Below are 26,993 nucleotides of genomic sequence, written 5' to 3' on the forward strand. Positions count from 1 at the left end.
TTTTACTTTTCATAATATCATTAAATATAGCTGAAAATTCAGCATGTCTGTATATCAGTACCACATATGACTAAGACATTGGAGCTTTTGGCTCTAACGTTGCCCATAGAATTTCTGTTGTGCATGGAGTTTGCTTGGTGCAAACAGGTGCATGTCTTAAGGCTTAGGAGCCCATGATTGCCACGTGCCTATGACATTCAAGAGCATGGCTGTTAGTAAAAGAACTATTCTTGGGCTCCGGTCCCCAGAATGTCAATGATGATTTTTGGCTTCTGGTTACATGGATTCCCAGATGTTTAGAAAGAAGCACAGACATAATTGTGTATTGGGGTGACTTTCGCTGTAAGCATGGCTTCTTAGACTTGAGGAAGGTAATCTGTTGCCCTGCTTCTGAAGACGAGGACGAGTGAGCTAGCTGGCCAGGGCACCATCCTCTTTGACCTGACCGACCACATCATTGCAACGGGGCTTTAGCACAGTGGCAGTTAGGAGAGCCACACTGACTTCCAATAGCCAATGAGAAGACAGGTCTCCCTTTAAAGAGAAAAATTAATCTAAGCCAAGGTCCAAGGGACATCCGTGTTCTCACTCACTTGCCAAAAGGTCTTTAAGGATTGTATAGAAATTTTCATGCTCCCCAATACATTTTTCTTCCATTTTGGCAAAGTGTTACTGTTATGCTAAGTGTGCTTTAGGGATTTCATGACTAATGATTATGTCAATTATATGCGTGGTTATTTAATCATACTGACTCAGTCATTCAATATTGAATGAACAACAATACAAAGCGTATTTATTGAGCACCTGCTATTGTCCAAGAAGTGACTTAGTGCTGGGGTGACATCAGTAAAAAGGTGAGAGTGGGTCCTCCCCTCATGGCCTTTGCAGTGTGGTGTTAGGAAATGATAAACAATGAACGGACAGATAAATGTACATAAACAATGAACAGACAGATAAATGTACAAGTAGGAATCAAGATGAGTACTATGAATGGAAGAAACGTTACTCTGGGAAAGCACTGGGGTGCCTAATTTGATTGCAGGCTGCCAAGGAGACTGGTCTTTAGCATGTGTGGCTGCTGAGTGTAACAGTTGCATGGGACAGTATCCTGACTCACTCTTGTGGCTTTGCCAGGCTTTTGAAAACAAACGCCTTTTGCCAAAGAACCCACCTTCTCCTTGATCAGAAAAGCCAATTCCTTTTGGGGATAGTAGATTCGATGTTCTGATGCAGCTGACTGCTTTTTTGTTGGGTTATTTGTAAAAGACTGGTAACAACTGAGGGCATATCTATGTTATTTGCAAGCACAACTTTACCTCTCATTAGCTTCTCAGCTGATTGCAATGCAAACTTATGATTGAAATGTGGATCCTATTCTGTTTCAGGCTCATGATCTTTACTGACTCTGGTTGAACTGAGTGAAGCATTTTCTTTTACTGTTTGTGCTTAATGGTAAATGTTGTAAACACAGAAGCCAGGTCGCTCATTTGAAGAACTTAATGAGAAACTGTCACCTTTCCTTATTACGTATTCTTTTACTCTTCTTCCCCACATTGTTTTTCATGGGCATGGTCTGTCTTGTTTGGAGAGTTAATATGGGCCTGGAAATCTTAGGTGGAATTATCAGGAGAGACATACGTTTTTTGTTGGAGGTTGGTCAGTTAGGGCTGTGCTGAGGAATGGCTCTGTCTTCTTTGTATAATTACAGAAAGTTTAGGGTTGTTTCTACCTCTGCGCACTGGCCATGTGTGCACACAGAGGGAGTGGACAGACAGACCTGCTGGGTAAAGACAACACCTCTACTATGGACACCCGTGTGAGTTTTAAGCTCTGTGGGTTGGAGGAGGCGGCCTTGTTCCCTCCTGGAACACTTCCAATCACCACTTCTGTTGTCTTCCTGCTCTATAGCTCCTTTTTGGCAAACAATGAAAAGACTGAAAAGCAAACAAGCATCCCCATAGTCACTTTTAACAAGTCAGGGTGGTATTGTTCAAGATTATTATTGCGGCTCTGGGGCTCTCAAAGGGAATGTGGGGTGGTTGTGTGTGACATTTGCTGTTTCACTTATTTTCCTTTGCTGTGTTTTGTTGATCAATGATTTTCATGTTAAGAAGATATGGAAATAATCTTTGTGTTAGTTTGTCTTCTCTTATTGGGGTAAGAAAGGGGATTCCTCATGATGAAGTATCAAGTTCTTAGCCTGAAGAAGTTTTCTTGGAACTGAATTTGTGGCTTCTTGCATCTCAACTAATGGCTTGAATTCTTGTGGGCTAACCTCAGAATTGAGTAATCTTTTTTCCTTTATTTTCCCTTTGCCAGTTTTGCTTACCTGTTTGTAGTTATTCTGTGGGATTGTCGATATTTAAGATCTCTCCATTGCTTTTTGGGCTGAAATATAGTAGAAATAAATGCTCACAGAGGTGGGCAGGTATATGCCTCTGTGTGTGTGTGTGTGTGTGTGTGTGTGTGTGTGTACATGCCTGTGTGTGTGAGCATGCCTGTGGCTGGGAGTAGGGGTTCTGGAATGAGGTGAGCTAGCTTCTAGCAAGGTGAATCCAGTTAAGTGACTTAATCTTTCTGAGCTTCCATTTCCTCTGTAAACACTGGGTACCTCACAGAATACCAGTAAAAATAAATAAATAAAATCTTTAAAAAAAACCAAACAAACCCACAAACTCTAAAAGGAGACATGAAAATATTATTTTAAATGAAAATAACTTTATAGCTGAAGGGAGCCGATTTGCAGATTAACTTGCACGTCAGGGTCCTGAGCAGGTGTGAAGCGGGAGGACTGTTGGCTGTAGGGGTCCCACGCGCTCATCAGCCAGTGCGCGTGCTCCCTCCATCTGAGCAGACAAGATAACCCGCCGAGCTGGGGGCTCTGCTGGCCCTGCCTCCTTGACCCTGCTGAGAGGCTAAGAGGTCCTGTGATATCAGGGGCTGCGGTTTAGGAACCCTGAAGAATTGGCAGCCACCAAAAGAGATTCATTCTCGTCCCAGGTTCACTCTCAGTTTAGAATGCTCTAGAAACAGAGTATGGGGCATTTCGAGGGCTGAGGTCCATGAGGCAGCCAGCCCTCTCACGCTTGCGCACTTTGTCTACAGGCGTTCCCTAACTGTCTTGGTCTCTGTTCACCTCTCTATTTGTCTCTTTCTCTGTCTTTTCTTAAAAAATATTTTTAAAAAATTTATTTTTAGAGAGAGTAGAAGGGAGGAAGAAAGAGAGGGAGAGAAACATCAATGTGTGGTTGCTTCTCGCGCTCCGCCAGCTGGCCCGCAACCCAGGCATGTGCCCTGCCCTGACTGGGAATCGAACTGGCAACCCTTTGGTTTGCAGGCTAGCACTCAGTACACTGAGCCACACTAGCCAGGGCTCTGTCTTCTTTTTAAATCAGGCTTATTATATAAATGAATCAAAAGGAACTTTCCTACCTGTGATGACATAACATAGTCTCTGGCCTTGAGGTTGCCCTGTCAATCAAAATCCACTGAACAGTGTCCATTGGTGCGTGGGCCCAGAGTGGACATTTCTGATAGATATATTGGTACCCAAGTATTTGTAGCCACTTTCTCCTGTGCCACAGTCTTGTCCACAGAGTGGCAGGGAGTCATAGTTCCCCAAACACCGGGAGTAATGGGCCACGGTTCTCCCCTTCTCTGCCAGCAACTAGAAGGTCACCCATTGGACTCACCACAAACTCCTTTAAAAAAAAATAAAAATTTAAATTTTGAAAACATTTTGCACCCTGGTTAGCCAGGGTAGTTGCACCAAGTAGGATTCTAATCCCTACTTTGAATTCCCTACCCCAGTGTTGCCTTTCACAGGGACGGATGCCCAAGAGTGTCATCACTGTCCTGACACATAAATGTATCAGGAGGAACTATGATGACAGGAGTCCACATCCAGCTCTGAGTGTTACGTGGTTGTTTGAACATTTCGTCATCGAATAAGAAATAAACATGGGCGATATGTTCCTGGGACAACTACAGGATACAGCATTCCTGATATTAAGGGCACGCCACGTGGGGAGCTGTTCCCCTGTGTTTTTGACAGCGGAGTGTGTTCGTAAATGAAGTGACCCTGGGTCAGCTGTGCAGGGCAGTGCAGCTTCAGTGTACTGATAAGGGACACTTGAATTTGTCCGCCAGATAGATGGCCCTCCCAGGTGTGACAGAATGACTAATTATGTGTTGAGTATTTGAAACAGATTAGACAGTTGCTTCTGTGTGTCATGTGATCATTTGGATCTTTATTAGGGTGACCATGTACTATCATATAATTTATTGTCCAAACTTAAGTATACTGGGACAAGGCATAACTCAGGATATTGTGGTTTCTCTGAAATTAAGTAACCTATTCTAATCTACATAGTTTGCTCAGGTAGCGTCGGCCCGCGAGCTAAGTGTCACTGGTTCGATCTTCCAGTCAGGGCACATCAGAGAAGGAAAACTCTGACTCCAAAGAACCTCTGCTGCCTTGCGGCATACCTCCTCAGGGGAAAGGCTAAGGGAGTAAACCCCGACAGAAAATCCGGAGCCGGAGTCCCTAAGGCGGTTTGACGTTGTAGTCAACACCGGCAACTCCTGCGGCGCACCTGAAGCCAAGCTGTATTGACTCCGTCTTTCCCTTGGACCCTTCAGCTGCGAAGAGAGGGGGGGTCTGCTGCATGGGCAACAGCAGACCCTCCATATCACCCTGCCCAGGCTCTGTAGCTTCAGCTTCACTGGAGAGGACACTCCAGCGTCATCGCAAGATGTCGATTCAACACGGGAGGAGACAGATACCATGTCACTCCCGAGTCGGACTGCACAGCCATTCTTGGCGGTGCAGATAGACTCTTAAGAAGCTACGCCATCGTCTCTCGAGACGGACGGCTGCCGCCGACGACGCTCAGGTAGTTCATTGTTGGTCTTTTTGTTCACTGAGTGTAGCAGCCTGAGAAAACGTTTGGCTTCATAGAATGGAGTTTGCAGGAGACAGTAGGTCCTCAGCTCTATGGAGCTGACTGGGCCAACTGCAGGGATTGTTAACCTTGACATAGAAAACCTTGGAGCTAGCAGTTCAGTCCACACACTTGGTTTCAGAGTGTAGAAGCCTCAGTCCTGGTTCTGGAACCTTACGGTCTCAGACTGGGGATGGGAGGTCTAGGCTGTGGGAAATCTTGTTGTTGAGCCTAGGATCTTGACAGGGAATGTTGGGTCCAGGAGGCTCATCTGTATGTGGCTGTGATCTTGGACACTGTGTAAGTGGGGTCATTCACCTGGGAAGGGATTGGCTGGAGCTAGGGAGGCAGAGCCCTGGCAGGAGGAGTGGAGGAAGGGGAGCAGGGTAGGGATGAGCTGGAGAACCAGGACCAGCAGAACCAAGGTGGAGCTGATGCCGCGTGGGGGCACGGGAACCGAAGTCCAGTTCCTTGCATCTTGGGTTTCCAGAGTGAACAAGGTGGAGGAACCAGGGGATCTTCTACAGCTGTGGCAATTCCATCCATCTGGAACTGCTGTGTGGCGGAATTCCTTTGTGGGACCCTGGACAGGGCCAGGTCCATTGAAGTTGTTAGAGTGTGTCTGCTCTCACCCCGCCCCCAGAGCTGTGCTTCTTAGAAACCTCTTCAGCACCTGCCACTGTGTCTTGCACCTGGTATATACATGTATTTATTTATGAAGAGACCCCAAAGTACAGCTTGATATTTGGATAGGTCACATGCGGACCTCTAGGTTTATGGTTTATAGACTCGGAGGGTGTTTGACTGGAAATGGCCTGAGAGACTGTCACAGTCCAGTGTTGGTAAAGCTGGCTGCGAACATGTCAATTCCCACGCCTCAACCCCCGAGGACTAATTTCCCAGGTCCAGAGTGAGGCCCAGGAATCTGTGTTTTTAGAAAGTGCCCCAAGTAATAGTGATGGTCAACCAGTTTGGGGAAGGTCTTACCTAGCCAGTGCCTCACTTTACAGATGAAAACATGGAGGCACATAGGGGAGGGTGTGGACATTTGTCTCACTGGCTGAGCTGGCCTCTCTGCACAGCTGTGATGTGGCTGAAATTCAAGCTATGGCAGGTGCCACTGAGCAGACACAGTATATTTCATTGCCATTTGCATAAAAATCCAAATAAACCAACCGGGCTGCTCATGACCTCAGCTTCCTGACCCTCATGTACTTCTTTCTCTTTTCCCCTCTGGGCTTCTGGGTTTCACTGTCCCCTCTTTCTTTCCTTTGTCCCTCTTACCTTCCTGCTACATTGCAATGTATGACTTTGGTCAAATCTCTTTTTTCTTCTCGTTCCTTTCTATGAGGGAATCTGGTAATTAATATTTAACTACTGGTGAGTCAGAGGGAGTAGCTGCAGAGGTTGACTCCCGCTGCTGGACCAACTCAGATAGAAGGCCTGCGGCACTGTGGATGGGCGAATATTGTACAGGAGTCGAGAAACCCATTGCACTGTCCTGCTGCTCCCGACTGGACGGCTGGATTTGCTCTTCGCTCTTCTCCTAATTCCAGTGCAAAGCAGGAGCAGAGCAGGCCGATTTCCCTTTCTCTTGACCTCAGATGGACTTGATTTCACTCCAGTCGTGCCCTTGGCTTCTCCTGTTCTCTGAGCTCCAGAACGCAGACTCCCCGCTGCTCCTCCCCATTGTCTTGCGGATTCTCCACTGTGCCCTGCTGAGCTGGGCACATTCCCTGAATTCACCGGATTACCAACGCCTGCCTCTGCCGGAGCCGTTCTGTCTCCCTCTTCCACGGCTGCCTGGTGGCTGCCACTGAGTGTTTCCCTGCCTGTGGGGGTCTCCCCAAAACTTCTCCTCTCCCTGTAGAAGGGAGCCTTTTATTTTTTTCTTTATATTTCTTTCCTCTTTTGCCTCTCGTTCACTTTTTGGTCATGATAACTGAAGAAGTACTTCCTAAGGAAAAGAAGGCTTTTGAGTTTTATCTCCCTTTTGTAACAAATCAAGACATTATTTTTTCTCGCTTCTTTTTGATTACCTTCTTCTTTCCAAATTATTTAAAACTGTATATTTTGTTGGCTTTTAAGAAATACGATCCCCCTTTCCCCAATATGCACATACGTTTAAACTGGTCTGAAATTTGGGTGCATTTTACAATTCAGAGGGTCATGGTTTGTTTTGCACCCCTCCCCCCTTAAAGGTACATAATTTAGATCACACAGCATCTTCAGACACTGCTTTTGCAGGATCTGTACAAAAGGCCAGGGAGAATGAAAGCCAACTTTAGTTGAGATTCAGAATTTTGCGATAATGAGGAAGATGGCTGCCAGTATGCCTGTCTCTTAGGAAGATAACAGGATATTTTCCAGGTAAATGTGCTGATCTGGACTTTGAATAATGTTGGGTAAATCATTATACCTTTTGAGGCCCTTCTGTTATGATTAGAGCCACTGTAATATTAAATAATGCCAACTACATAAAGGACTTTAGCTAGTGGAAGTCTGTGGTTATATAGGTTTCAGTAAGTGAAAACACAATCTCCATTTTGGAGCTCTATTTTGAAAGATTTAGAAAGCAAATACTACAGATTAATTTCTATATCAGAATATGGAGGTTTCCAGTGCTGCTGTCTATAGATTTTCTTCCTCTAAAGACAAAAAAAAAAAAAAGAAAAAGGTATATTTTACCTGTTGACACCATTCATTTCATAGTACTAAGAGGGTTATGCTTTACCCAGAAACGATGGTTTGGTTTTTATGCCTGGATAAACTCATTTTCATCCATTACCAAAGGAGTCTTTTTATTTATTTTTATTTTTTTGTAAGCTCTCTATTTCTTTGCTTTATAATTGGATCTGTTGAGCCGCTTAATTGTGAAGTAATGAAAAATTTAGTTAGATTTTCCTCGTCAAATGGATACACATGTCTTCGTAAAAATGTTTTAGAGATTTGTATTTAGCTGCTGAGTTGTCCCACAGAAAGTCCCTCGGGTCCTGTCTCATCAGGGACATTGTCCCCACCGCCCAGTGCTTGTCCTGGCACTCTGGCCATTGTTGAGGCTGGGCAGGCATCCCCAAAGCCCCAGGTGCATCCTGAGTGCTTCAAAATCAGCAAAGGGACAAGGAAGAGCTGTGGCCCTGGCTGATCATGAACAGAAAACAGATGATGCATTACAGAGAATAACTTAGTCCTCAGCCGGTCCTTTTTCTTTTTGAGCATTTTTTGTGGAGTGAGTGCCCAAGTCTCACGTACATGTACATGGCTCATGAGCAGCGGGCGAATGCAGACTAATTTGATATTGTTAGTCAAAGCCCATGATTTGATAGGAAATTTTCTACTTAAAATCATAGTGCTTTCCAAAATGGACATAATTTGGGGATTCCCCAGCCTCCTTGTTTTGTTTTGTTTTGCTTTGTTTTGTTTTTCACCCTAGTAGAGGATTGACCCTTACAGTCTTTTAGGCTGTCTCTGGATCTCTACTTGTTTTCCTTATACTCTTCTTTGTCTCTGAACATAGGGATTGAGTCTTATTTTTTAGCTGACCCAGATAACAGAGTAGAGACTAGTCCAACAAACCATCCCAACAATACCAAGTGGGCTGTAGCAACTGGATACTTTAAAACCAAATTAAAACTCAAAGTAATGTAGCTGAACCAGAAAAACGAAAGAGAAGAAAGTGAAGAAGAAATAAAACGCAACAGGAATAAAAGCAAGTAGACAAATTTTATCCAATATTAAAATGAATCAGAAATGATGCTATGCAAGCATGGCTAGAAGTCCTCTGTGGACTGTAAGATCACAAGCCACTGATGCAGCCCCAGACCCCTAGACTAATTTGGATAAAGACAAGGGTCAGTGGCCTTTTTTATTGAACTAAGAACTATCTTAAGGAGAAAAAAGCCTTTGCTGATCACTGATGGGTTCTTCCCTCCAAGATGCGATGAGGGTAGGACCAGCTAAATGGGTGTGCAGAAGGGCCCACAGTTGGGTATTAATGTTCTGAGGTTGCCCTCTTGAAATTCTTACAACTCTCTTCTTTGAATCTGTGTTTTGTGGGTGAAATCTGACGGGACAGTGAAGTATGTGCTAAGGCCGTGGAGCCTCAGCTCACATGTGGTCCCACCTCCCCAGGGTGGGGCTCTTGTCACTCCTTCCCTGACTCTTGGTGCCAGTTCTGCCCAGCTGCCCCCTCCCCACCCCAGCTGGGTTGCATCAGTGCAAGGGTTGGGGGAGGGCCTTGTGTCCCACTGTCACCATCTGCCCCTCCCTGGGGCCTGAGCACAGGTGTGAGAAGAGTTTTCTGGGGGCGCATGCCGTGTGACTGTAAGATAAGGTGGTTGCCTCCTTTGTTCTGTCTGGCGGCACAACTTGGCACACTGAGTAGCAACTGGGCAGGGGCCTCAAACCCACCCTGGATCAAGGTCCCAAATATCCCTGGTTGGAGGTTCCAATTATCTTGGGATCTCTCATTTGTCATGAGTTGGGGATATAGATGGTTGGGATGGGGATATTAACTTCTCCATCTACAGCAAGGTCTCTACATTTTCATCTTGCAGTGTACCTCAAAAATTGTGTTACCACCCCTCTGAGAATGGTGCATCTCCACAGACCCCTCCCTTAAAAGTTTACCATCCCTCTGCTGCTCATGGTTTCTTGGGCATCCTGCATTTTGACCACAACCCATCTCTTAATAGTTATTCTGCAACATCCCAGAATCCTCTGATCGCTATGGGTGGCCATCTTTTCTCCAAATTCCTCCAGGGGTAAGGTGGTCACTGCAAATTTCTGTGAATTCTGTGAATGGGCAGGGAACAAGGTCACCCTGGAGCTCAGATCAGGCTGTGCCATGTGATACTTGTTGGCAGGTTCTAATGGTGTTTAGTTCTTCTGCTGAGGACTGCTCCTTACCCAAAGTAATTATCAGCAGAGGCCAGGCAGATCAACACTTTCAGACACTTAGACCTTAAGAATGCAGTGGTTTTCAGCAAGGTGTTTAAGAAGATCTCTTATTATGTCTTTGTGGACTAGACGGCATATGGACAAGACTATAGTGGCAAACTGAATGGTCCGCCATATTCTCAAAGTGCCAAATTGTAAATTTCGGTCACTCAGAGCAGTTGCTAGAGGGGGCTGACAGGACCGCACTACTGCGGGGCCTCTTTGTTCCATTGTGTGGATGAAGACTCATGGCATGTAGGTACCCATGTGTCGGTATCGTGGAGTTGGACAAGAAAACAGATGTGACCGATGCCACCATTAAGGTCTGCAGGTTTGAATGACGGGCTGTGTCAGACAAGAACAAATTTAATAGGACATACTTAGATTCAAAAATTGCAGCTGAAAAAATTGAATCCTTGAGGGTTTTAACTGCCTGTAAATTCAGTATGAGCCAGCATGCTGATAGAGCAGTTAAAAGAAAAAAAAAATAGGCTGTGCCCAAATGAGTTGAAAATTTAAGATCACAAAAAGTCCTGCACACACATTTTTAGAGCAGTTTTGTTCATAATTGCCAAAAACCAAAAGCAGCTGAGATGCCCTTCAGTAGGTGAATGGATAAACTGTGTACATCGTATACTCTTCAGTAATAAAAAGAAATGAGCCATCAAGCCATAAAACAATGTGGAGGAAGCTTAAATACTGCTCAGTGAAAAAAGCTGGTCTGAAAAAGCTACACACTGATTCCCGCTCTATGACATTTGGAAAAGGCAAAACTTTGGAGATATTAGAAAGACTAGTGGTCACCAGGGTTCTGGGGAGAGGGGGGATAAATAGGTAGAGCTCAGGGAATTTACAGAGCAGTGAAAATACTCAGTATGATGCTATAATGGTGGACACATGACCTTATACATTTGTCAAAACCCGTAAAATTTACAATACAAAGAGTAAACTCGCCCTGGCTGATGTGGCTCAGTGGATTGGGCATCGTTCTGCACACCAAAAGATCACCAGTGTAATTTCCAATCAGGTACATGCCTGGGTTGTAGGCCAGGTCCCTGACTTGGGGGGGGTGCGAGAAGCAACTGATGGATGTTTCTCTCACATGTTGATGGTCCTCTCCTTCCCCTTCTCCCTCCCTTCCCCTCTCTCTAAAAATAGATAAATAAAATCTTAAAAAAAAAAAGAGTAAACCCTAATGAGAACTATGGGTTTTAGTTATAACATATCAATATTGGTTCATCAGTTACAACAGTTCTATCACTGAGGCAAGATAGTAATACTAGGTGGAACTCTACAGGGAAAGGAGATATGGGTAATTTCGGTACTGTCTGCTTAATTGTTTTTATCATCCTAAAACTGCTCTAAAAAATAACCTGTTAACTAATAAAATACCTTTATAAATAGAGCTGTGGAGTCTAGAGCAAAGGGACTTAAGGTTCCTCCTGGTTGCCCCACTCTGTAGGGGCCAGATGCCCTGTGGGAGCATTTGGTGTGAGAGGTCACCTGGAACCTGGCCAGGGGAGGGCTGGGACGCCTCTGGAAGAGGGAATGATCCAGCACGTTTGTCCTGAAGAAGACAGAGCTTCAAGGAGTTTCTGCAGCCCTGGTAGGGACTGCTTGGTGTCTTTGAGGAGTGCCCCTGGAACCTCTTAAGTCAGTTTGGCACACCTGAGTAGACACGCTCCCAGAAATGGGTGACAGTCCTTCCAGCTATTTTCATGTGATAACGGGCAGATGGAGAGGCAGAAACTTGCGACTGAGAGGGAGTTAGCAGAGTGGTGAGAGAGCTGGCTTAGAGCCATCTGAATTCACACTCTGGTCCCATTTCTCCCTGGTCTTGGGGCCTTGGGCAGGTTTCCTGGCCTTTCTTTGCTCATCTGTAAAATGGGGTTAATGGTAGTGCCTTTCTGATGGGATTGTTATAAAGATTAAATGAGGGGACACATGTGAAGTTCTCAGAACAGTGCTGGCACCAAATATCAGCCTTTTTATTTAGGCACAGTTTGGTTCTGGGAGGCAGAACTAGCGCCAGTAGGTCAAAGGAGGCAAGGTCAAGGGCAAGCCTTCTCATTCTTACGTTCTAACTTCCTTGCATTCATGCAGTTCCCTTTGCTTATGCTGTTCCCCAACTTGGAATACATTTGTCTCTTTCCACCTGGTGAAGTCCGACTTCTCTGGGAAGTCAAAGCTTAAACGCCACCTTCTCTTGAGCATTTTCTCTGACTTTCTCATGCACTTATCAGCTCTCTTCTCCGCTCTCACAGTGTTTTGAATAGTACTGGGGTTAAACAGAGTTGTTTACTTGTCTGCTTCCGGCTCCACTGGGCAGGCTGAGATCTGGTTATCTGTGTATTCCCCGCAGCTAGTCCCGCCTCTGGCTGATACTCATTGTGGGATGAAAACAGGATTGCCCCTTCCCCCAGTAACAGTAGGATACTGTAGGAAACTGGATGCTGCAAGAAGGGCTATTTCAGTAGAAGCGGGTGATGCTAATCGAGGGATTCATGGGTCAGATTAATGGATCATTTGTCCAAATGGTACTGCAGAGGCGAACATCAGAGCACCAAGGGCCAGCGGGCAGGGGTCTGATGTCCTATAGGACAGTTTTCATATAAAGAAACGATTGGTTGGAAACAACTTTATATTTTTCTAAATAAATTTCAATTTAGTAAGGTCATATATTCAAAATGCTCGTTTTTCTTTGAGCTTTCCATTTTAGCTAGCATAATCTGTTTTGTTTAATATCTCTAGCAGGCTTTAACCACCATTTCCAAGATAGTCTTTGATGGATGATTGGTTTCATTAAAAAGTTTAGTCATACTCCTCTAAACATTTTAAGTGAATTTTTATATTTATGTTTCCTCTGTTCCCTTGAACTACATCATGGTCAAAGATTACTAAGGTGGTAGGTACCAGAGTGGCTCACAAGCCAACCTGGGTTACAAGTTCCCACCAGCCAAGACGGGACACTTGAAGGTCAACAGGGGCAGTACTCCAGCAGACTGGAACACATCAAACATGTTAATAATAACACTAAAAACCCAAAAGGAATGAATAAAACCAACTTTGCAACCTTTAGAGGATACTAAGGGACTGGCCCATTATATTGAAAGCTGGTAAATAAAGAGAAAGAATCGTCTGTTGATTCTGCCTCTCCTATGAGACCCATCTCTCCCAGTAATCAAACATTGACGAAGGGAAGTTCCTTTGTGTGCGCTGTGATCTGGCTAACACCTGAAGCATGAACGCAGGGTGTCACCCATGTGCCTCCTGAGAATTACCGCTACTATCACAAAAATATAAACACCAGACACCTAGACAGTATGTGCCACCTGATAGAAATATACCCCACCACCTATCATGTAGTTTTACAGAAAAAAAGTTGAACCTAAATTTGGTCAAGTCTGTAGATCCAGCTACCAATCTTTCCAGTCTGCAGAAGGGACAGAAGAAAATATTAAACTAAATCACAAGAATAACAGTGAATGATTCTTAGACTCTGGAAAACTTTACTGGACAAATGAGTCTGTTTCTTCCGCAAACATATTCAAGCCAAAAAGAGAGAGAGAAGGGGAGAGAGAGATCGGTATATGGCAGGAGACCTGTAAATTACAGGAAACCAAGAACATGCATCTCACAAGTTCAGTGTATGACTTTTTCAGACCCTGTTTCAAACAGTGTTTTAGAGTATGTATGTATATGTGTGTGCACATGTGTGTATGGATGTGTGTGCAAAAGATGATTGGAAATATGAATGCTGACAGGATCTCTGATGACATTAAAGAATTATAACAATGTTTAAGGTATGATAGTGGTGGTGTTGGTTTAAGAAGTTCCTTTTTTGAAGATAAATGGCAATATTTGCAAATTAAATTATATGACATTTGTGATTTGCTTCATGTAATCTTGGGGTGGGATTGGGGTAGAGCTTAATGGGTGAGAATATAGAAAAACAAGATTGGCCATTGATGGAGAATTGTTGGAGCTTGGTCTATTATGCCTTGGTCTCTCTTTTTGTATACATTTGAAATTTACCAAAGTAGAATTTTTAAAATATGACACCCAAGCCCTCCTAAGTATTAGACAACTTGTATAATGTGAGTAAATTAAACTCAGAGTGTTCCTAAGATTTTAATTTCAAATCACAAGTCTAAATTATACAACTACATATTTTAAATTGGAGCCATAAGATGAATCATCTTAGGATAAATAACACAATTTTTAACATAATTCCTGTTGAGTTCGATTTTTCAGCTGTTTTAGACTTAACTAGGCATGCTGATTTCAAAACTGCAGTTAGTTTTCTTCTATCACGTTATTATTATTATTTTTTTTTCTGTATAGCTTATCTTAATGCAACCACTCTAGGCTGGATCAAGCCTGGATCAAGGGAAGCACTAGTGCTCTCCTGTTGGTTGAGAGCAAATCTCCCTCGAGTGAGGAAGGGTGGGGGATGACCTTGGAGACTAGCGACAGGTTCATAGTTGTGTAAGCTATTCAATTACACATGAGACAGTGTGGTGAGAGGTTGTGTGCTGCTCTATATACTGAATCGTATTCCGAAGTGTAGTCTGAGTTCTTGTCTGTATACAAGGAGTTAGCAGAATTTATTGTTTTATTTACATACATACTTATTTCCTTTCCTTCAGATCATGTCTGCCTCTGCTATTACACCTTGTAAGTGCCTAAACAACCCTGATTCGTTTTGTTATATCTGTGGCAGTTTTACCATTCCTAGTCAAAGGACAAACATCACTACATTTGTCAGGCAAGCCTGTTTTGCATATTTTAAAGTAAAACCTGGTGAACAAGATAAGTCTTGGGCCCCTCACAAGGTGTGCAAGCAGTGTGTTGAGAGTTTATGGATGTGGATGAAGGGAACACGTGATAAATTGCCATTTGGTATACCTGTGGTTTGGCGAGAGTCCAGAGATGATTCAAGTGACTGTTACCTTTGTATAGTGAAAACATGAGGATATAACAAGAAAAATAAATGTAAAATAGAGTATCCTAGTCTACCATCAGCTGTACGCCCAGTGCTTCATTCAGCTGAAATCCCAGTGCCAATTTTCATTGAACTACCCTCTTTTGAAAAACACAAGTATGGTGAAGAACTAAGTGACAGCAATGATGAAAATTTTGAAATTGAAGATGACTCAGTTCATAAGGGATTTGATCAGCATGAGTTGAATGACTTGGCATGGGATTTTGGACTATCCAAAAAGGCTTCAGAACTCCTAGCATCAAGACTGCATGAGAAAAACTTGCTTGAAAAAGGAGCAAAGGCATCCTTTCAATTAAGAAAGAGAAAGTGCATTTCTGCAGTACTTTTGAAGTGATGGTGGCTTTGTGTATTGCCATAACATACATGGTTTAATGGAGGAATTGGGAATTCCAATCTATAACACAACTGAATGGCGACTGTTCATCGATACCTCAAAGCGGAGCTTGAAATGTATCCTCCTCCATAATGGCAATTTATTTGGTGCAGTCCCAATTGGCCATTCAGTTTGTTTTCATGAAGAATATGAAGACATAAAGAGAGTCATTGATCTTTTGCAATATCACAAGCACAATTTGATCATCTGTGTTGACCTTAAAATGGCCTGCTTCCTTCTTGGTCATCAATGCGGATACACCAAGTATTCCCGTTTTCTGTGTATGTGGGACAGCAGAGCTCGTGAGAAGCATTGGGTGGTGTCGAACTGGCCTCCAAGATCTGACCTCAAACCTGGTGATCTAAACATTCTACACGAGCCACTTGTTGACAGAAAGAACATTATATTCCCACCTCTGCACATAAAACTGGGTCTCATGAAGCAATTTGTTAAAACTTTGCCAACTGAAGGAGACTGTTCCAAGTATCTCATCTTGGCATTTCCTAGCCTATGGTTTGAAAAGATAAAACACCTTAATATGTATGTTTGGTAGCACAATTTGTCTTGCAGTAACAATATGTAGCCTTTATATGAATAAAATAACTCTAAATAAACAGTATATTCAGGTATTTTTTTTTAATTTTTTATTTTCCTTTGTACATTTTGTATGATATTTGGGACAAAGGGAGTGTATCCTGTACCTTAAAAAGTTGACGTGATAGAGAAAAACTGGGGTCATTTTTGGATTCAGATGCCAAAAGTTAGTCAAAAACAAGTGTCAGATCTAACTCAACAAAAATTGTGTCCCCCAGTGTAATTAAAATGGCTAATATGTGCAAGTTTTTCTAAATATAACTTATTAATATTTGTAATTTATTTTTCATAAATTTCTTTACTTAATTCTTGGGGTTCACTTTGACATTACCATCCCAAGCAGTTGTTGGGGTCATCTTCTCATCTGGCTGAGGATTCTTAATGATCAACGAGACCCTTGGCCAAGGGGCCAACTGGATCCTTGTCCAGAACACAGAAAAGAATCGTGTCCCCGGTGCTCTTTGGAGTCACCATGGCAATGTTCTTCAAATTAGGACTCTGGCAGTCAGGGCTGTGGGTTGAAGTCCTGTCATTATGTAATTTTTCTATTCCTGGAAGACTGTAACTTCCACTAAGAGGATAATGACCTCCAGTGCTTCCATTGATTTTGCATTTCTTAGCTAGCTCTAAATACCTTTACACCTGAGGGAGCTTTCCCTCTCTTCTGGGGCTTTGCCTGACTCTACAAAGAAGGCCATTGAAATGAAACACACTAATCAAACATTTGCAGATTCCCTCTGATGCAGTGTGACTCTAACTGTGAGTGACAACCTATCTGTGGACCCTGAGTCACATTAGTGAGTCACTGTCAACGTTTAAAAATATAATAGAATTAAATGGAAATATCAGAAGGCATTACAGGTTGTAAGGATAAATATTATTTTTGAAACTTCAGTTTTATTTGTATGTACTTAACTGCAAGGGAATTTCTTACTGTGGGTCCCCATAAAAATTTTTGAAAACTAACATTTCAGTATGAGGTGGGGAACACCAAACGAGCCTGGCACACACGAAATAGCAAGAATTAATTATAAACTGATAGGGAGGAGGTAGAAAACAACCTTGATTAAAACAAACATCAGAGCTCAAAAAAAAAAACAGAGTAAGCAATAGTTGTTTAGTGAAGGAAAAATTATTGTTACTAAGACATGAGTATTTGCATTATGGGTTATCTTTTATGTCTGCTCCTTCCCTCTATGCTCTTATTCACCATTAATTCCATTTTGGTAGCACAGTTCCTGGCCCAGTGTAGGCAACCATAAATAAATATTTATTGAATGCAAATACCAGGAATTAGAACACCTGTTACGGAGGACCTAGAGGAAGAGCCTGGGGTCTGGGAATCTGTATTTTAACAGCTTTCCAGGCAGTCAACCTGGCAGCAGTTGCAGACCAATATTTAGGAAGCACTGACCTCCATTTTCCTGGCCCAGTTGCACACATAGTTAATGTTAGAACCAAAGCTATAATTTGACTTGCCCACCTTCTGGTAAAGAGCTTTGCCTCCAACATCCCCAGTGTCTCATGTTGACCACTTCTCACGAAACATGACCTTGTAGTAGATGTCCTGGACTCCATACTTCTTCCCTATTTCACCTCATGCTCTCTGCTGCCCCCACACATTTTCCTAAATCACCCATCATTTCATTTTCCTACTCTATACATGTGGCTTTCTCTCTGTTCCTGTAGGAAGACAAAAAGCCCTAACATATCATTCAAGCGCCTGCTACAGTCAAGCCCCCAGCCTGTCTCCTTAATTTCCCTACTCTCTCTTGTCCTTCTGGCCACCCCAGGACACTTGGCATGTCCTGGGCTTACCTCACCCTACCCTGACTCTGATTTTCTGTTCATGTTGCATCCTCCAATTAGAACAGCCTTCTAGAAAATTTTTCCTGACTTGTTTCTTCTTTGCATCCCTTTGCTCTTTGTTCATGTTTTGTTAGAGCACCTGGCTTGTTGCATTGGACTTTGTTAGCTCAGTCTGTGTTATTCTCTCAGATTAGGAAGTTAGTTTCTAGAAGATAGTACTCATTTGTTCTTTAATTCTCTATATTCTCTTATCATGCCTTGCAATTAGCATTAAATGACATATTTGTTAAGTTAATTTTTCTATGAATTATGATTACATCAATGTTAATATTATTGGCAGCTTGGCCACTTAACTACTGCGAAATGGGCTTCAACCTCTAAGGGAAACCTTGAAGCTCCTTGTGACTTATTTAAGAAAAAAAAAGTACTGCAGTGTTTGTGTGCTGTTCATGATAAAACATTCTTTGTTTCTCTCTGGAGAGAAGGTGGGCAGATCGACCAAAGGGTAGTGATCTTAAAGAGAAAGGGTTAGCAAATTGGGTCCGTAATAATTGCTATTTTTAAGAGCTTGGTGGGAAGGGTGTAGTAGTTAAAGAAATGACTATGGCATAAAATAAAAACATAAAACAGAGGACAAGGCATCTACTATAGCTTCTCTGTGTGTATTAGAGCACCCTGCAGCTCTGCCTTTTTGGCTCATCATAATTCTGTTTCAGGTCAATTCCATTCTCCATCTGTTATGTTAGCAGAGTGAGATTTGGGCCATATCCAAGATGGCAGATCTTCTGCCCAAATTCGAGGCTGGAGTAGAAAGCCTGGCACAAGAGTACCCATGGCTCTAGCACTTTTATTTTGTTGACTTTGATGCCTATTTAATAACTTTTGTGTGATCACATTGGGGTACTTCGAATAGTGAAATCATTGTTGAGGGTATTTTTTGTTTCTGTGGCAGAAACTAACCCTAATTTCTAAAAAAAGATAAAAATCCTCAAACTGAAATGATTTGTCTGTCTTTGCTCTCATAGGTTCCTTGCTTTGACTCCATGGAGACTATATCACCTGCTTGCCCTCATGATACTTGGGTGTGTTATCATGCAAATAATAAAGGATATGGTTTTGTCCAGAAAGAGAGGTAAGAAGACTCAAAATTCATTATTATGGTATTTAATTTTTTAGAGCCTGAATGTCTGATTTTTGTGTAGGCATATGAACCAAGAAGTCCTTCAAAAAGGAGCAAAAAGTCAGGTGATATAGGCATTGACTTTGCTATTTTTACTGTTGATTAAATATTTATTTATTAGACATTTATTTAATACTTGTTATTTATTTAATTGATGCTGTCCCTAGTCATAGCTACTGCTCTTGGGCAAAAGATTTGTATGCATTGGTTTCCCTTTTAGCCTGAAGCACTATTATTTTAAATACTATTTTGATATTTAAGTAGGCTGCAGTGAGGATAACAAGTTAAATATTTATTACATCCTACAGGATGAAAATGGGCCATTGGAAAATGAACTCATTTACATATATATTTTTTCTCCTTCAATGAAGAAAAATAATTCAGTGCTTAAGAACAATTAAATGCTTAACCTTTTAAAATTAGTTGATGAAAAATGAGTTAATTTTAAACATTAAGTTTAAAAATGAAAACCTAAATTATTTTAAAATTTTTCTGAAGGTGTTTTCTGACTAATTTGTCAATATCAGAAACCTGAGCCAGGCTTTTCCACACTCAGAGGGTCCCCTTCTACCAAGGCTTAAGCTTGTTTTGGAACTGGGCAAAAATCCCTCCATGCAATAATTGGGCGCCGGGAACTAAGTGTGGTAGGATTGATTTGATTAAAAGTAGCTAAGAGAAAGTTGCAGTGAAGCATTTGATTTCACTAGGGGTAATGCCAAATGGAGGGGTAATTTTGGTTGGGGTACTGTGAACAGATGCGTGTAAAACCTGCCCAGAGTTCTAGCCCTGACAGGAGCAGTGGCGGGGGGTGGGGTGGGGGGAACCCTTCTCCTGATGCTGACTCCAAGACCAGGGATATAAGCTATTACACCTTTACCATCATGATGTTCTGTGGTGGATTTCACTTTATATTTTAAGTCTCTACAGTTATCATTTATGTTTCTAAAAATATAAACCATTTTTGGAAAGATTGTTTTATACTGGTGTATTTTAAGGTTCGAAGGTAATTTCTTCATTGTCGTGTTCTGGGAATGTTTTTGTCCAGTGATATGCTTTTCATGAATGATCAGTGCATGGTGATCCCCGTGTTTCTGCCTTGACTCATAACTGGCAGAGGACAGCTTGGTTTTCTCAGCTAGACTTTGTGACATTTTCACCCTCCAGAACCTCTCTCATGGAAATTTTAGTAGAAATAACCACTGACAAATTTTATCCATAGTCATTCTAGCTCAGTAGAGGAAGTTGACTCACGGACCAAGCTGAGCATCTCCGTATTTTCAGCAGTGTATCAGTTTGGTCCCAGCACAAGTTACAAGGAATAGACAAGCGTGGAAGGCCAGGGATGAAGTTGAAAGACTTCGTAACTATCCTTTCTCACTCTTGGCCCATTACACAGAGATCGTTTTCAGCACTGACTCATTGGCTTAATGTTATTGCAGATATGGAACTTTCATACTCACAAATTGCAAGGAACGTCTGCATTGCAGAGACTCAGTCCTTTAAAAAGATTAAGGTGGTAGAGTTGGGACGATACTAGCCTGAAGTGTCTAGTCCTTAAGCTCATTCTCTCCCTTTCCTTGCTGTAGAGAGATCCCATCATAGGCTGAATTAGTGTCCTATGGCTGCTATAAAAAACTACCGCAAACTTGATGGCTCCAAACAACAGAAATTTCTTCTCTCACTGTCCTAGAGGCCAGTAGTCCAAAATCAGTAACTCTAGGCCAAAGTCAAGGTGTCAGCAGGGCTGTATTCCCTCTGGAGCCTCTAGGGAAAGATCCGATTCCTTCCTTTTCTAGCTGGAATTGCTGGCGTCCTTGGCTTGTAGCCCCATCACTCCAGTCTCTGCCTCCGTGGTCATATCACCTACCCCTGTCTGCAGTCAACTCTCTCTCTGCCTTCCTCTTACAAGGACACTTGTGATTGCATTTGTGGCCCATCTGCAAGGTCCCAGATAATCTCTACCTCATGACCCTTAGTTTAATTCCATCTGATAAATCCCTTTTTCCATAAAAGTGACCTTTTACAGTTTCCAGGGATTAAAACCTGATGTCCTCAGGAGCCATTATTCAGCCTGCTCTACTCTCTGAACCTTTCTTCTATGAAATGGAAGAAACCAACCCTTCCTACAGGGCTGTGTAAGGGTGGAATAAGTGGGTGAAACAGAAGTGCCTTGGGCACAGTAACAGGCTGCTCTGTTCATCGCCACCACATAATCAGAACATGGGTTTGTTCCTCATTAGTCAGTCTGTGAGTGCCTTTCTGTGCTGGGGCCTGTTGTAGGTGCTGGGCTTCCAGTGGGATTCAGACACGCCCATGGGGCTCTCTGTCCAGGTGGAGCTCTGATGTTCCACCCTGCAGGATAGATATTTGTCCCTGGCCAATCTTTCTGTCAGGGTGATATTTTTACTGAGTGATATTACTCTGAGTACAGCATTTTTGCTGAACAAAAAAGAAAAAAGGAGAAATGGGATTAGTTACTATGCGTTCCCAGCATCCCCCAGTCTCTGACTGGAGAGACACTGGTGCCTGCTTTGTCCTCTGCGTCACGGCTTTTAGGACAAAGACCTGTCTGCGGCCTGTAAACAGCGGGCAGGAGCCTGACTTCACAGGCCCTTTAGCCCAGGGCTGGCCGTGATGAATTGGTCTCTGGGAGGCACAGAATCAGCTTCAGATTAGATCCAGATGCAGTTATGGTAATGCCGTGGCTTCAGTCAGATCTGTCAGCCGCTCTCATCAGGTCCCTTGGCCAACAACAGCAGTGATGAGGAAAGGACGACCCTGTCACCACCGCTCCCGGGGCTGTTCTGTCGCCTTCCATCTCTCGACTCCCACGTCCCATGACATTTTTGGCTGAAGATGTTAAACTTCCACTGTTAAGAATTTAATTGTAATCTCCTTCTTTCTATTAGTATTTTTAACACCATCTTAGATGCTTACCATGAAATAGGTGAACAAAGTATGGAGATCCTTCTTGTGTATTAATCGTGAAAATTACAGGAGCCCATGTCTCTGTTGTGAGTCAGTCACCAGCATGGGCAGCCTCCAGCTGCTACGGGTTTCTCTGTCACTCTCCTAGTCGTGTACTTCATCTGGGCTCTAGGGAACGCTTCTGCAGTGTGGAAAACAACTTCCGTAGACTTTACTTTTCCTTGACCACCTTTTCCTTCTCCCTCATTGCAAAAGAACCAGAATGACCGCGCCAGCTGTCCTTAAGGTGCTCTGGGCCCAGCAGGGCTCCACGGGGCCACCCGAGTAGCATTTTCACCACTGTCTCTTCACACCTTTCCTCCTGCAAAATTTGCACCACCCATTTGTGCCACGTGCTGGTTGCTACCTAACATTGGCCCACCAGGAATCATGGCCTATGATAGCCATTTGTGCCCCCTCCATTCCCTGTCATTCCAGCTTATGCCCGGATGGCTTGAATGACAACCCGTATTTGGTCCCCTGCTAGTGTGGCGTCATCTTTGACCTTACTTAGCCTTTGGAAGTACTGCATCTCCAACCCTTAAAGAGGCTGAAGGTCAGCCCTCAGTGGACCAGGCTCCCATCCCTTGCTACAGTTGATTCAGCTCTTGGTGCTCAGTTCAAGTGTCTGCCTGCTCAGCCTCTTCCGTTGCGCTGGTCCTCAGCCCTGTGCAGCCCAGCCTGCTCCGTGCTGTTTTTAAATTGTACATGCCCTGTCCCCTTAGTAACCACGTTCATTTTTTCAATTTTTAATACCAAAACAAACAGGCAAACCCCCGTACTTTTATCTCCTTTCTCCACTCTTGGCTCCAGGGTTGCTGGAGAAATGTCATATGGCAAGGTGAGCTGGCGGTTCTAGGATTTCGTCTCTCCAACTTTCCATCGTTAGCTGAGATCTCACTGGTGCTCATTATTCCTTGGGTTCTTTTGTGTTGTTTATTTGCTTTGTTTTGATAAGCCATCTAACTGCCAAATGTTTGAGGTAGCTTATAAGGAGCATAAGAAATAAGACTGCTTATGAGAGGTCTATTAGAAGAACAGGAGTCTAACATGGTGACCCTAACTGAGCAACAGATTTATCCCTGGGCTTGCTGGCAGCCAAGGCAAAACGGAAACCAGATCAAATGCACAATTCTAATAACCTGATGAAAGGCCATGAGCAATTTTGAGAAAGAAGAACTTATCACAGAGATCTTGGACGGGGGATGCTGGAGAACAAGAGACAACATCTTTTGTATTTGACGGAAAATGCAGAGAAACCACCTTCTAGCCATTTCATTAAAGCTGGTAGTTAAAAGTATATTAAGATATAGTCCAATGAGGAAAGTTACTGGGGATGAGAAAGCATATGAAATCTAGGTATGTATTTCTCTGCTGATTTCATTGGAGCCTATATATAAGTTCAAAACACCTAAAGCATGAATAGGTAAAACTCTCCTTTCTCATATAAGATGTCTTAGTTTTCCTTTTGTAAGCACGTTTCAAAGCTCACGTTAGGCACCACCTCTGTTATTGGTGCTTTCTTGGGCAGCCAGCTTCCCCTGTTCCCAGAACTCTCATGGTTTGTCTTCTTGTATAGTTTCTACCCTGGTCTGTCTTTACTTGAGTGCAAGTATCAGCTGCTCCACTGGACAGTACAGTCCTCAAGGCAGGACCATGTGGTGTATAGTTTTCCGTCTCCCATGGTACCTAGCCAAGTGTTTTGCATGTAGTAGTATCTCAGTAAGTATTTGTGAACAAATTGCCTGAATTAGTTATTATATCCACGGTATATACAGAGCATGACTGGATAGATATAGAGTTTAAAGATCTAAGCATTGCATTTTAAATAGGTCAGAATATTTCTAAGTTGAGAAATGCCTCCAGAGAAAAATACCTCGGTTAAGTTTCACCTTTCACTTCTCCTGATTGCAGGTGCACAGTTGTGGAGAAGCCTCAGCGAAAGGTAGGGAACTTTCTCGCCATGTTGTGGCTAATGGGGAGGGGGGAGGGGACTGAGTCACTAAGATGGATCTCTGAAGTAATACTTCAGTGACAGGGACCTACGTCCTAGAGTAATTTACAGGAGTGAGAGCATAAAAGGCAATTCAAATGAATCGAGGGCAAGGATTCAGCTGGGACTCAATGAAGAAATAGTTCACATCTTGCTGTAATTTGGGGCAACCTGAACGTGTGACGGTCACAACGTGTGAGAACCGGAAGTGAAGAAAGGGAGGTGTTTCCATTGGGGAGTTCCTTTCAGACCTCATTTTGGGACGTGAGTGGCACTGCTGAGGGGGAATAGGGCATCTGGAGTCCTGAAACTGTGCCAGAACATTCCCGAAGGCTTGACCGTGCTGTTGCTTCAGAGGACTTGGGGGGGGGGGAGCGGGTGCGAGGCGGTTAGGGGTGCGGGCGCAGCAAATGCTGACTGACCTCGCAACTCCTTGCCCAGCCACGGACAAGTCGTGCCCCTTTTCGTTGGGTGTCCCCTCTCATGAAGTTAACGTGCTGTTTCCACATGGGACGAGGAGAATATGAGTCACTTCACCAACGGTGCTTCTGGGAAGTGGAAGCATGAGGCAAGTGTAAGGATTAATATTCCAGTAAAATGAGTTTTTATAGGCACTTATTTATTTTTTTAAATTCTGCCATAAAAAAATTCTTGTATTACTTAGAGGTGGTGGGGTGCTTGGTTTCTATCGAAGCCGTCAGCACGAGATGAATGCATTGAAAGGAGGACTAAATAGTACCTTTAGGTTCCCATGAAAAAACATGACTTGGTAGTTTATATAATGTACCCTGAAAAGCTGTGCTCTTGGAAATAATGCTTATTTCAGTTGTAAAGGATAATTTCATGACCAGTTGATTTCCACTTGCTTGGTCCTCCATTTTGGATCCCAAATTCCCATAGAGGGAATGCAAATAGGTAAACTGGCCAGGAGACTCCACAGAGGGGATGTTGGAGAAGAGAAGGAAAATCGGACCCTCAGTGGCTCCCAGGGAGGCGGAAGGGTGCGGGGGAGGGATGGCATGGCCCAGGGGGGGAACCAGCAAGGCTCTGACAGTCTTTTGCCTCAAGGTATTTCCCGGGGCCCAGTGTTCCAAACCAGTCCTTGTGCACCTGAGGATGGGGCTGGTTGCCAGTGCAGCCGAACACGTGATTAGAGGGTTGAAATTTCCTGTCCCAGCTCCTGACCTCTGGGGAGGGGAGAGGGGCTGGAGATCAAACTGATCACCAATTGCCAATGATTTAATCAATCACATCTATGTAATGAAGCCTCCGTAAAACCCCAAAAGGACGGGGTAGGGAGGGCTTCTGGGTTGGGGGACATGTGGAGAGGTTGCGAGTCTGTGTACCCTCTCCCCATACCTTGTCCTCCGCACCTCTTCCACCTGGCTGTCCCTGAGTTTATCCTTTGTGATACACGGGCAATCTAGTAAGTAAAAAGTTTCTCTGCATTCTCTGAGCTGCTCTAGCAAATGAATCGAACGCACAGAGGGCATCATTGGAGCCTCCAGTCCATAATTGATGCGTCTGAAGCCCAGGTGACAGCTGGACTTGTGACTGGTGTCTGAAGTGGAAGGGATTATTTGCCGGCATTTTCACTGTGGTTTCCATTGTGTGATTGCACTCCTAATCTATTCATCCCACTGAAGATGTGATGTGAAATTAAAATAGCTGTTCTTCAGATTCCTTTGATGATGATTTGGTGACTCTTGGCATCTAGGACTGGGTAGTGCTTGTGTTTTTCACATTGGAAACATGTGTTGGATAACAGTGATGGAAGAGGTTCCCGGGCAGCGGAGGGAGGCACGGTCTTGCTCCTGTGAGCCATGTGGGATCAGGTTCTCTATATACTTCATGATCCAGCCATTCCATTTCATGGTATGTATCTAAAGAAAATGAAAACAAAATTTAAGAGATATCTGCACCCTCCTGTTCATTGCAGCATTTTTCACATGGAAACAACTTAGGAGTCTGTCAGCAGATAAATGGATGAAGAAAATTGATGTATATACACAATAGAATATTATTCAGCTATTAAAAAAGAGGGAGATCTGCCACTGGTAACAGCATGGGTGGACCTTGAGGGCATTATGCTCCGTGAAATAAGTCAGACAGAGAAAGACACTGCAATATGATCTCCCATGTGGGATCTAAAAAAGCTGAACTCATATAAACAGAGTAGGTGGGTAATTGCCAGGGCCCGGGGGGTGGGGAATATGAGGACATGTTGGTCAGAGGGCACACACTTCCAGTTAAATGGACAGCGTGGTGACTGTAGTTAATACAGTATTATATACGCGTAAGTTGCTAATGGAGTGAATTTTAAATGTTCTCACGACAAAAAAATGGTGACTGTGAGGTGAAGGATGTGTTAACTAACCTTATTATGGTAAACAGTTTGCAATATGTGCATCAAATCATCGTATTGTTCACCTTAAACTTACACAGTGTTTCATGTAAATTATATCTCAATAAAGCCGGGGGTGGGGGGAAGGAAGGCCTCCCTTCTTTACCTACATCTAATGGCTTGTTATTTCACAGACTGTTACAGTAGTCCCTCTCTATATCGTGGTTCACTTATCGTGGCCCCACTGTATCGCGGGATTTTTAAAAATATTATATTTAATTATCGCGGATTTTTCGCTATATCATGGGATTTTGCGGTACTCTATACATATGTTGTTAAAGTTATGTAGGCTTAAAGAGTGTAGAATATGTTTAGGAACATAAGTAGTGTTTACGAAAGTGTGGAAAAGGTTAATAAGGGACTGGGAACGGTATCTAAGTGTGTGGGAAGGGTTTATAAAGCCTTAAAAATATATAAATACTAAAAAAAATGTAAGGTTCCTACTTCGTGGATTTTCACCTATCGTGGGGGGTGGGGGGGTAGGTCTAGAATGTAATACCCGCGATAAGTGAGGGAATACTGTATTTACTCTTTGGGAAAATTGGCTCTTGTCAGCTAAGCTAAGCTTGAAGTATTTCCTTCAAAATCTGAGCAGAAAGATGCTGTATGTGTACATGTATGCATGTGTAGTTTTTCTGGACGTTCTAAGGGTTTTCATAGCATTCACATGTATTATACTGTACTAGCCAGCACCTAATTTCCAATATTGTCATCAGCAATAAAAATTGGATAATTTTAATCATATGCCATTCACATACTGACTTTTGGACCTAGAAAATTCAGTTTT

The 26,993-nt window shown here is 43.1% G+C and overlaps 1 protein-coding gene across 1 annotated transcript in view; it reads left to right on the forward strand.

Moving 5' to 3' along the window:
* The window catches only part of RETREG1 (reticulophagy regulator 1), a 113,509-nt gene that overhangs the window by 14,017 nt on the left and 72,499 nt on the right, over nt 1-26,993 (forward strand). Inside the window, exons 2-3 of the mRNA XM_090276209.1 lie at nt 18,688-18,794; nt 23,724-23,754. Of these exons, the coding sequence (XP_090132335.1) occupies nt 18,688-18,794; nt 23,724-23,754 (138 nt within the window). The remainder of the gene's footprint in view (nt 1-18,687; nt 18,795-23,723; nt 23,755-26,993) is intronic.

Source organism: Furipterus horrens, unplaced genomic scaffold, assembly GCF_987537825.1.
Source record: "Furipterus horrens unplaced genomic scaffold, mFurHor1.1.pri manual_scaffold_5, whole genome shotgun sequence".
In the NCBI taxonomy this organism is placed as follows: domain Eukaryota; kingdom Metazoa; phylum Chordata; class Mammalia; order Chiroptera; family Furipteridae; genus Furipterus; species Furipterus horrens.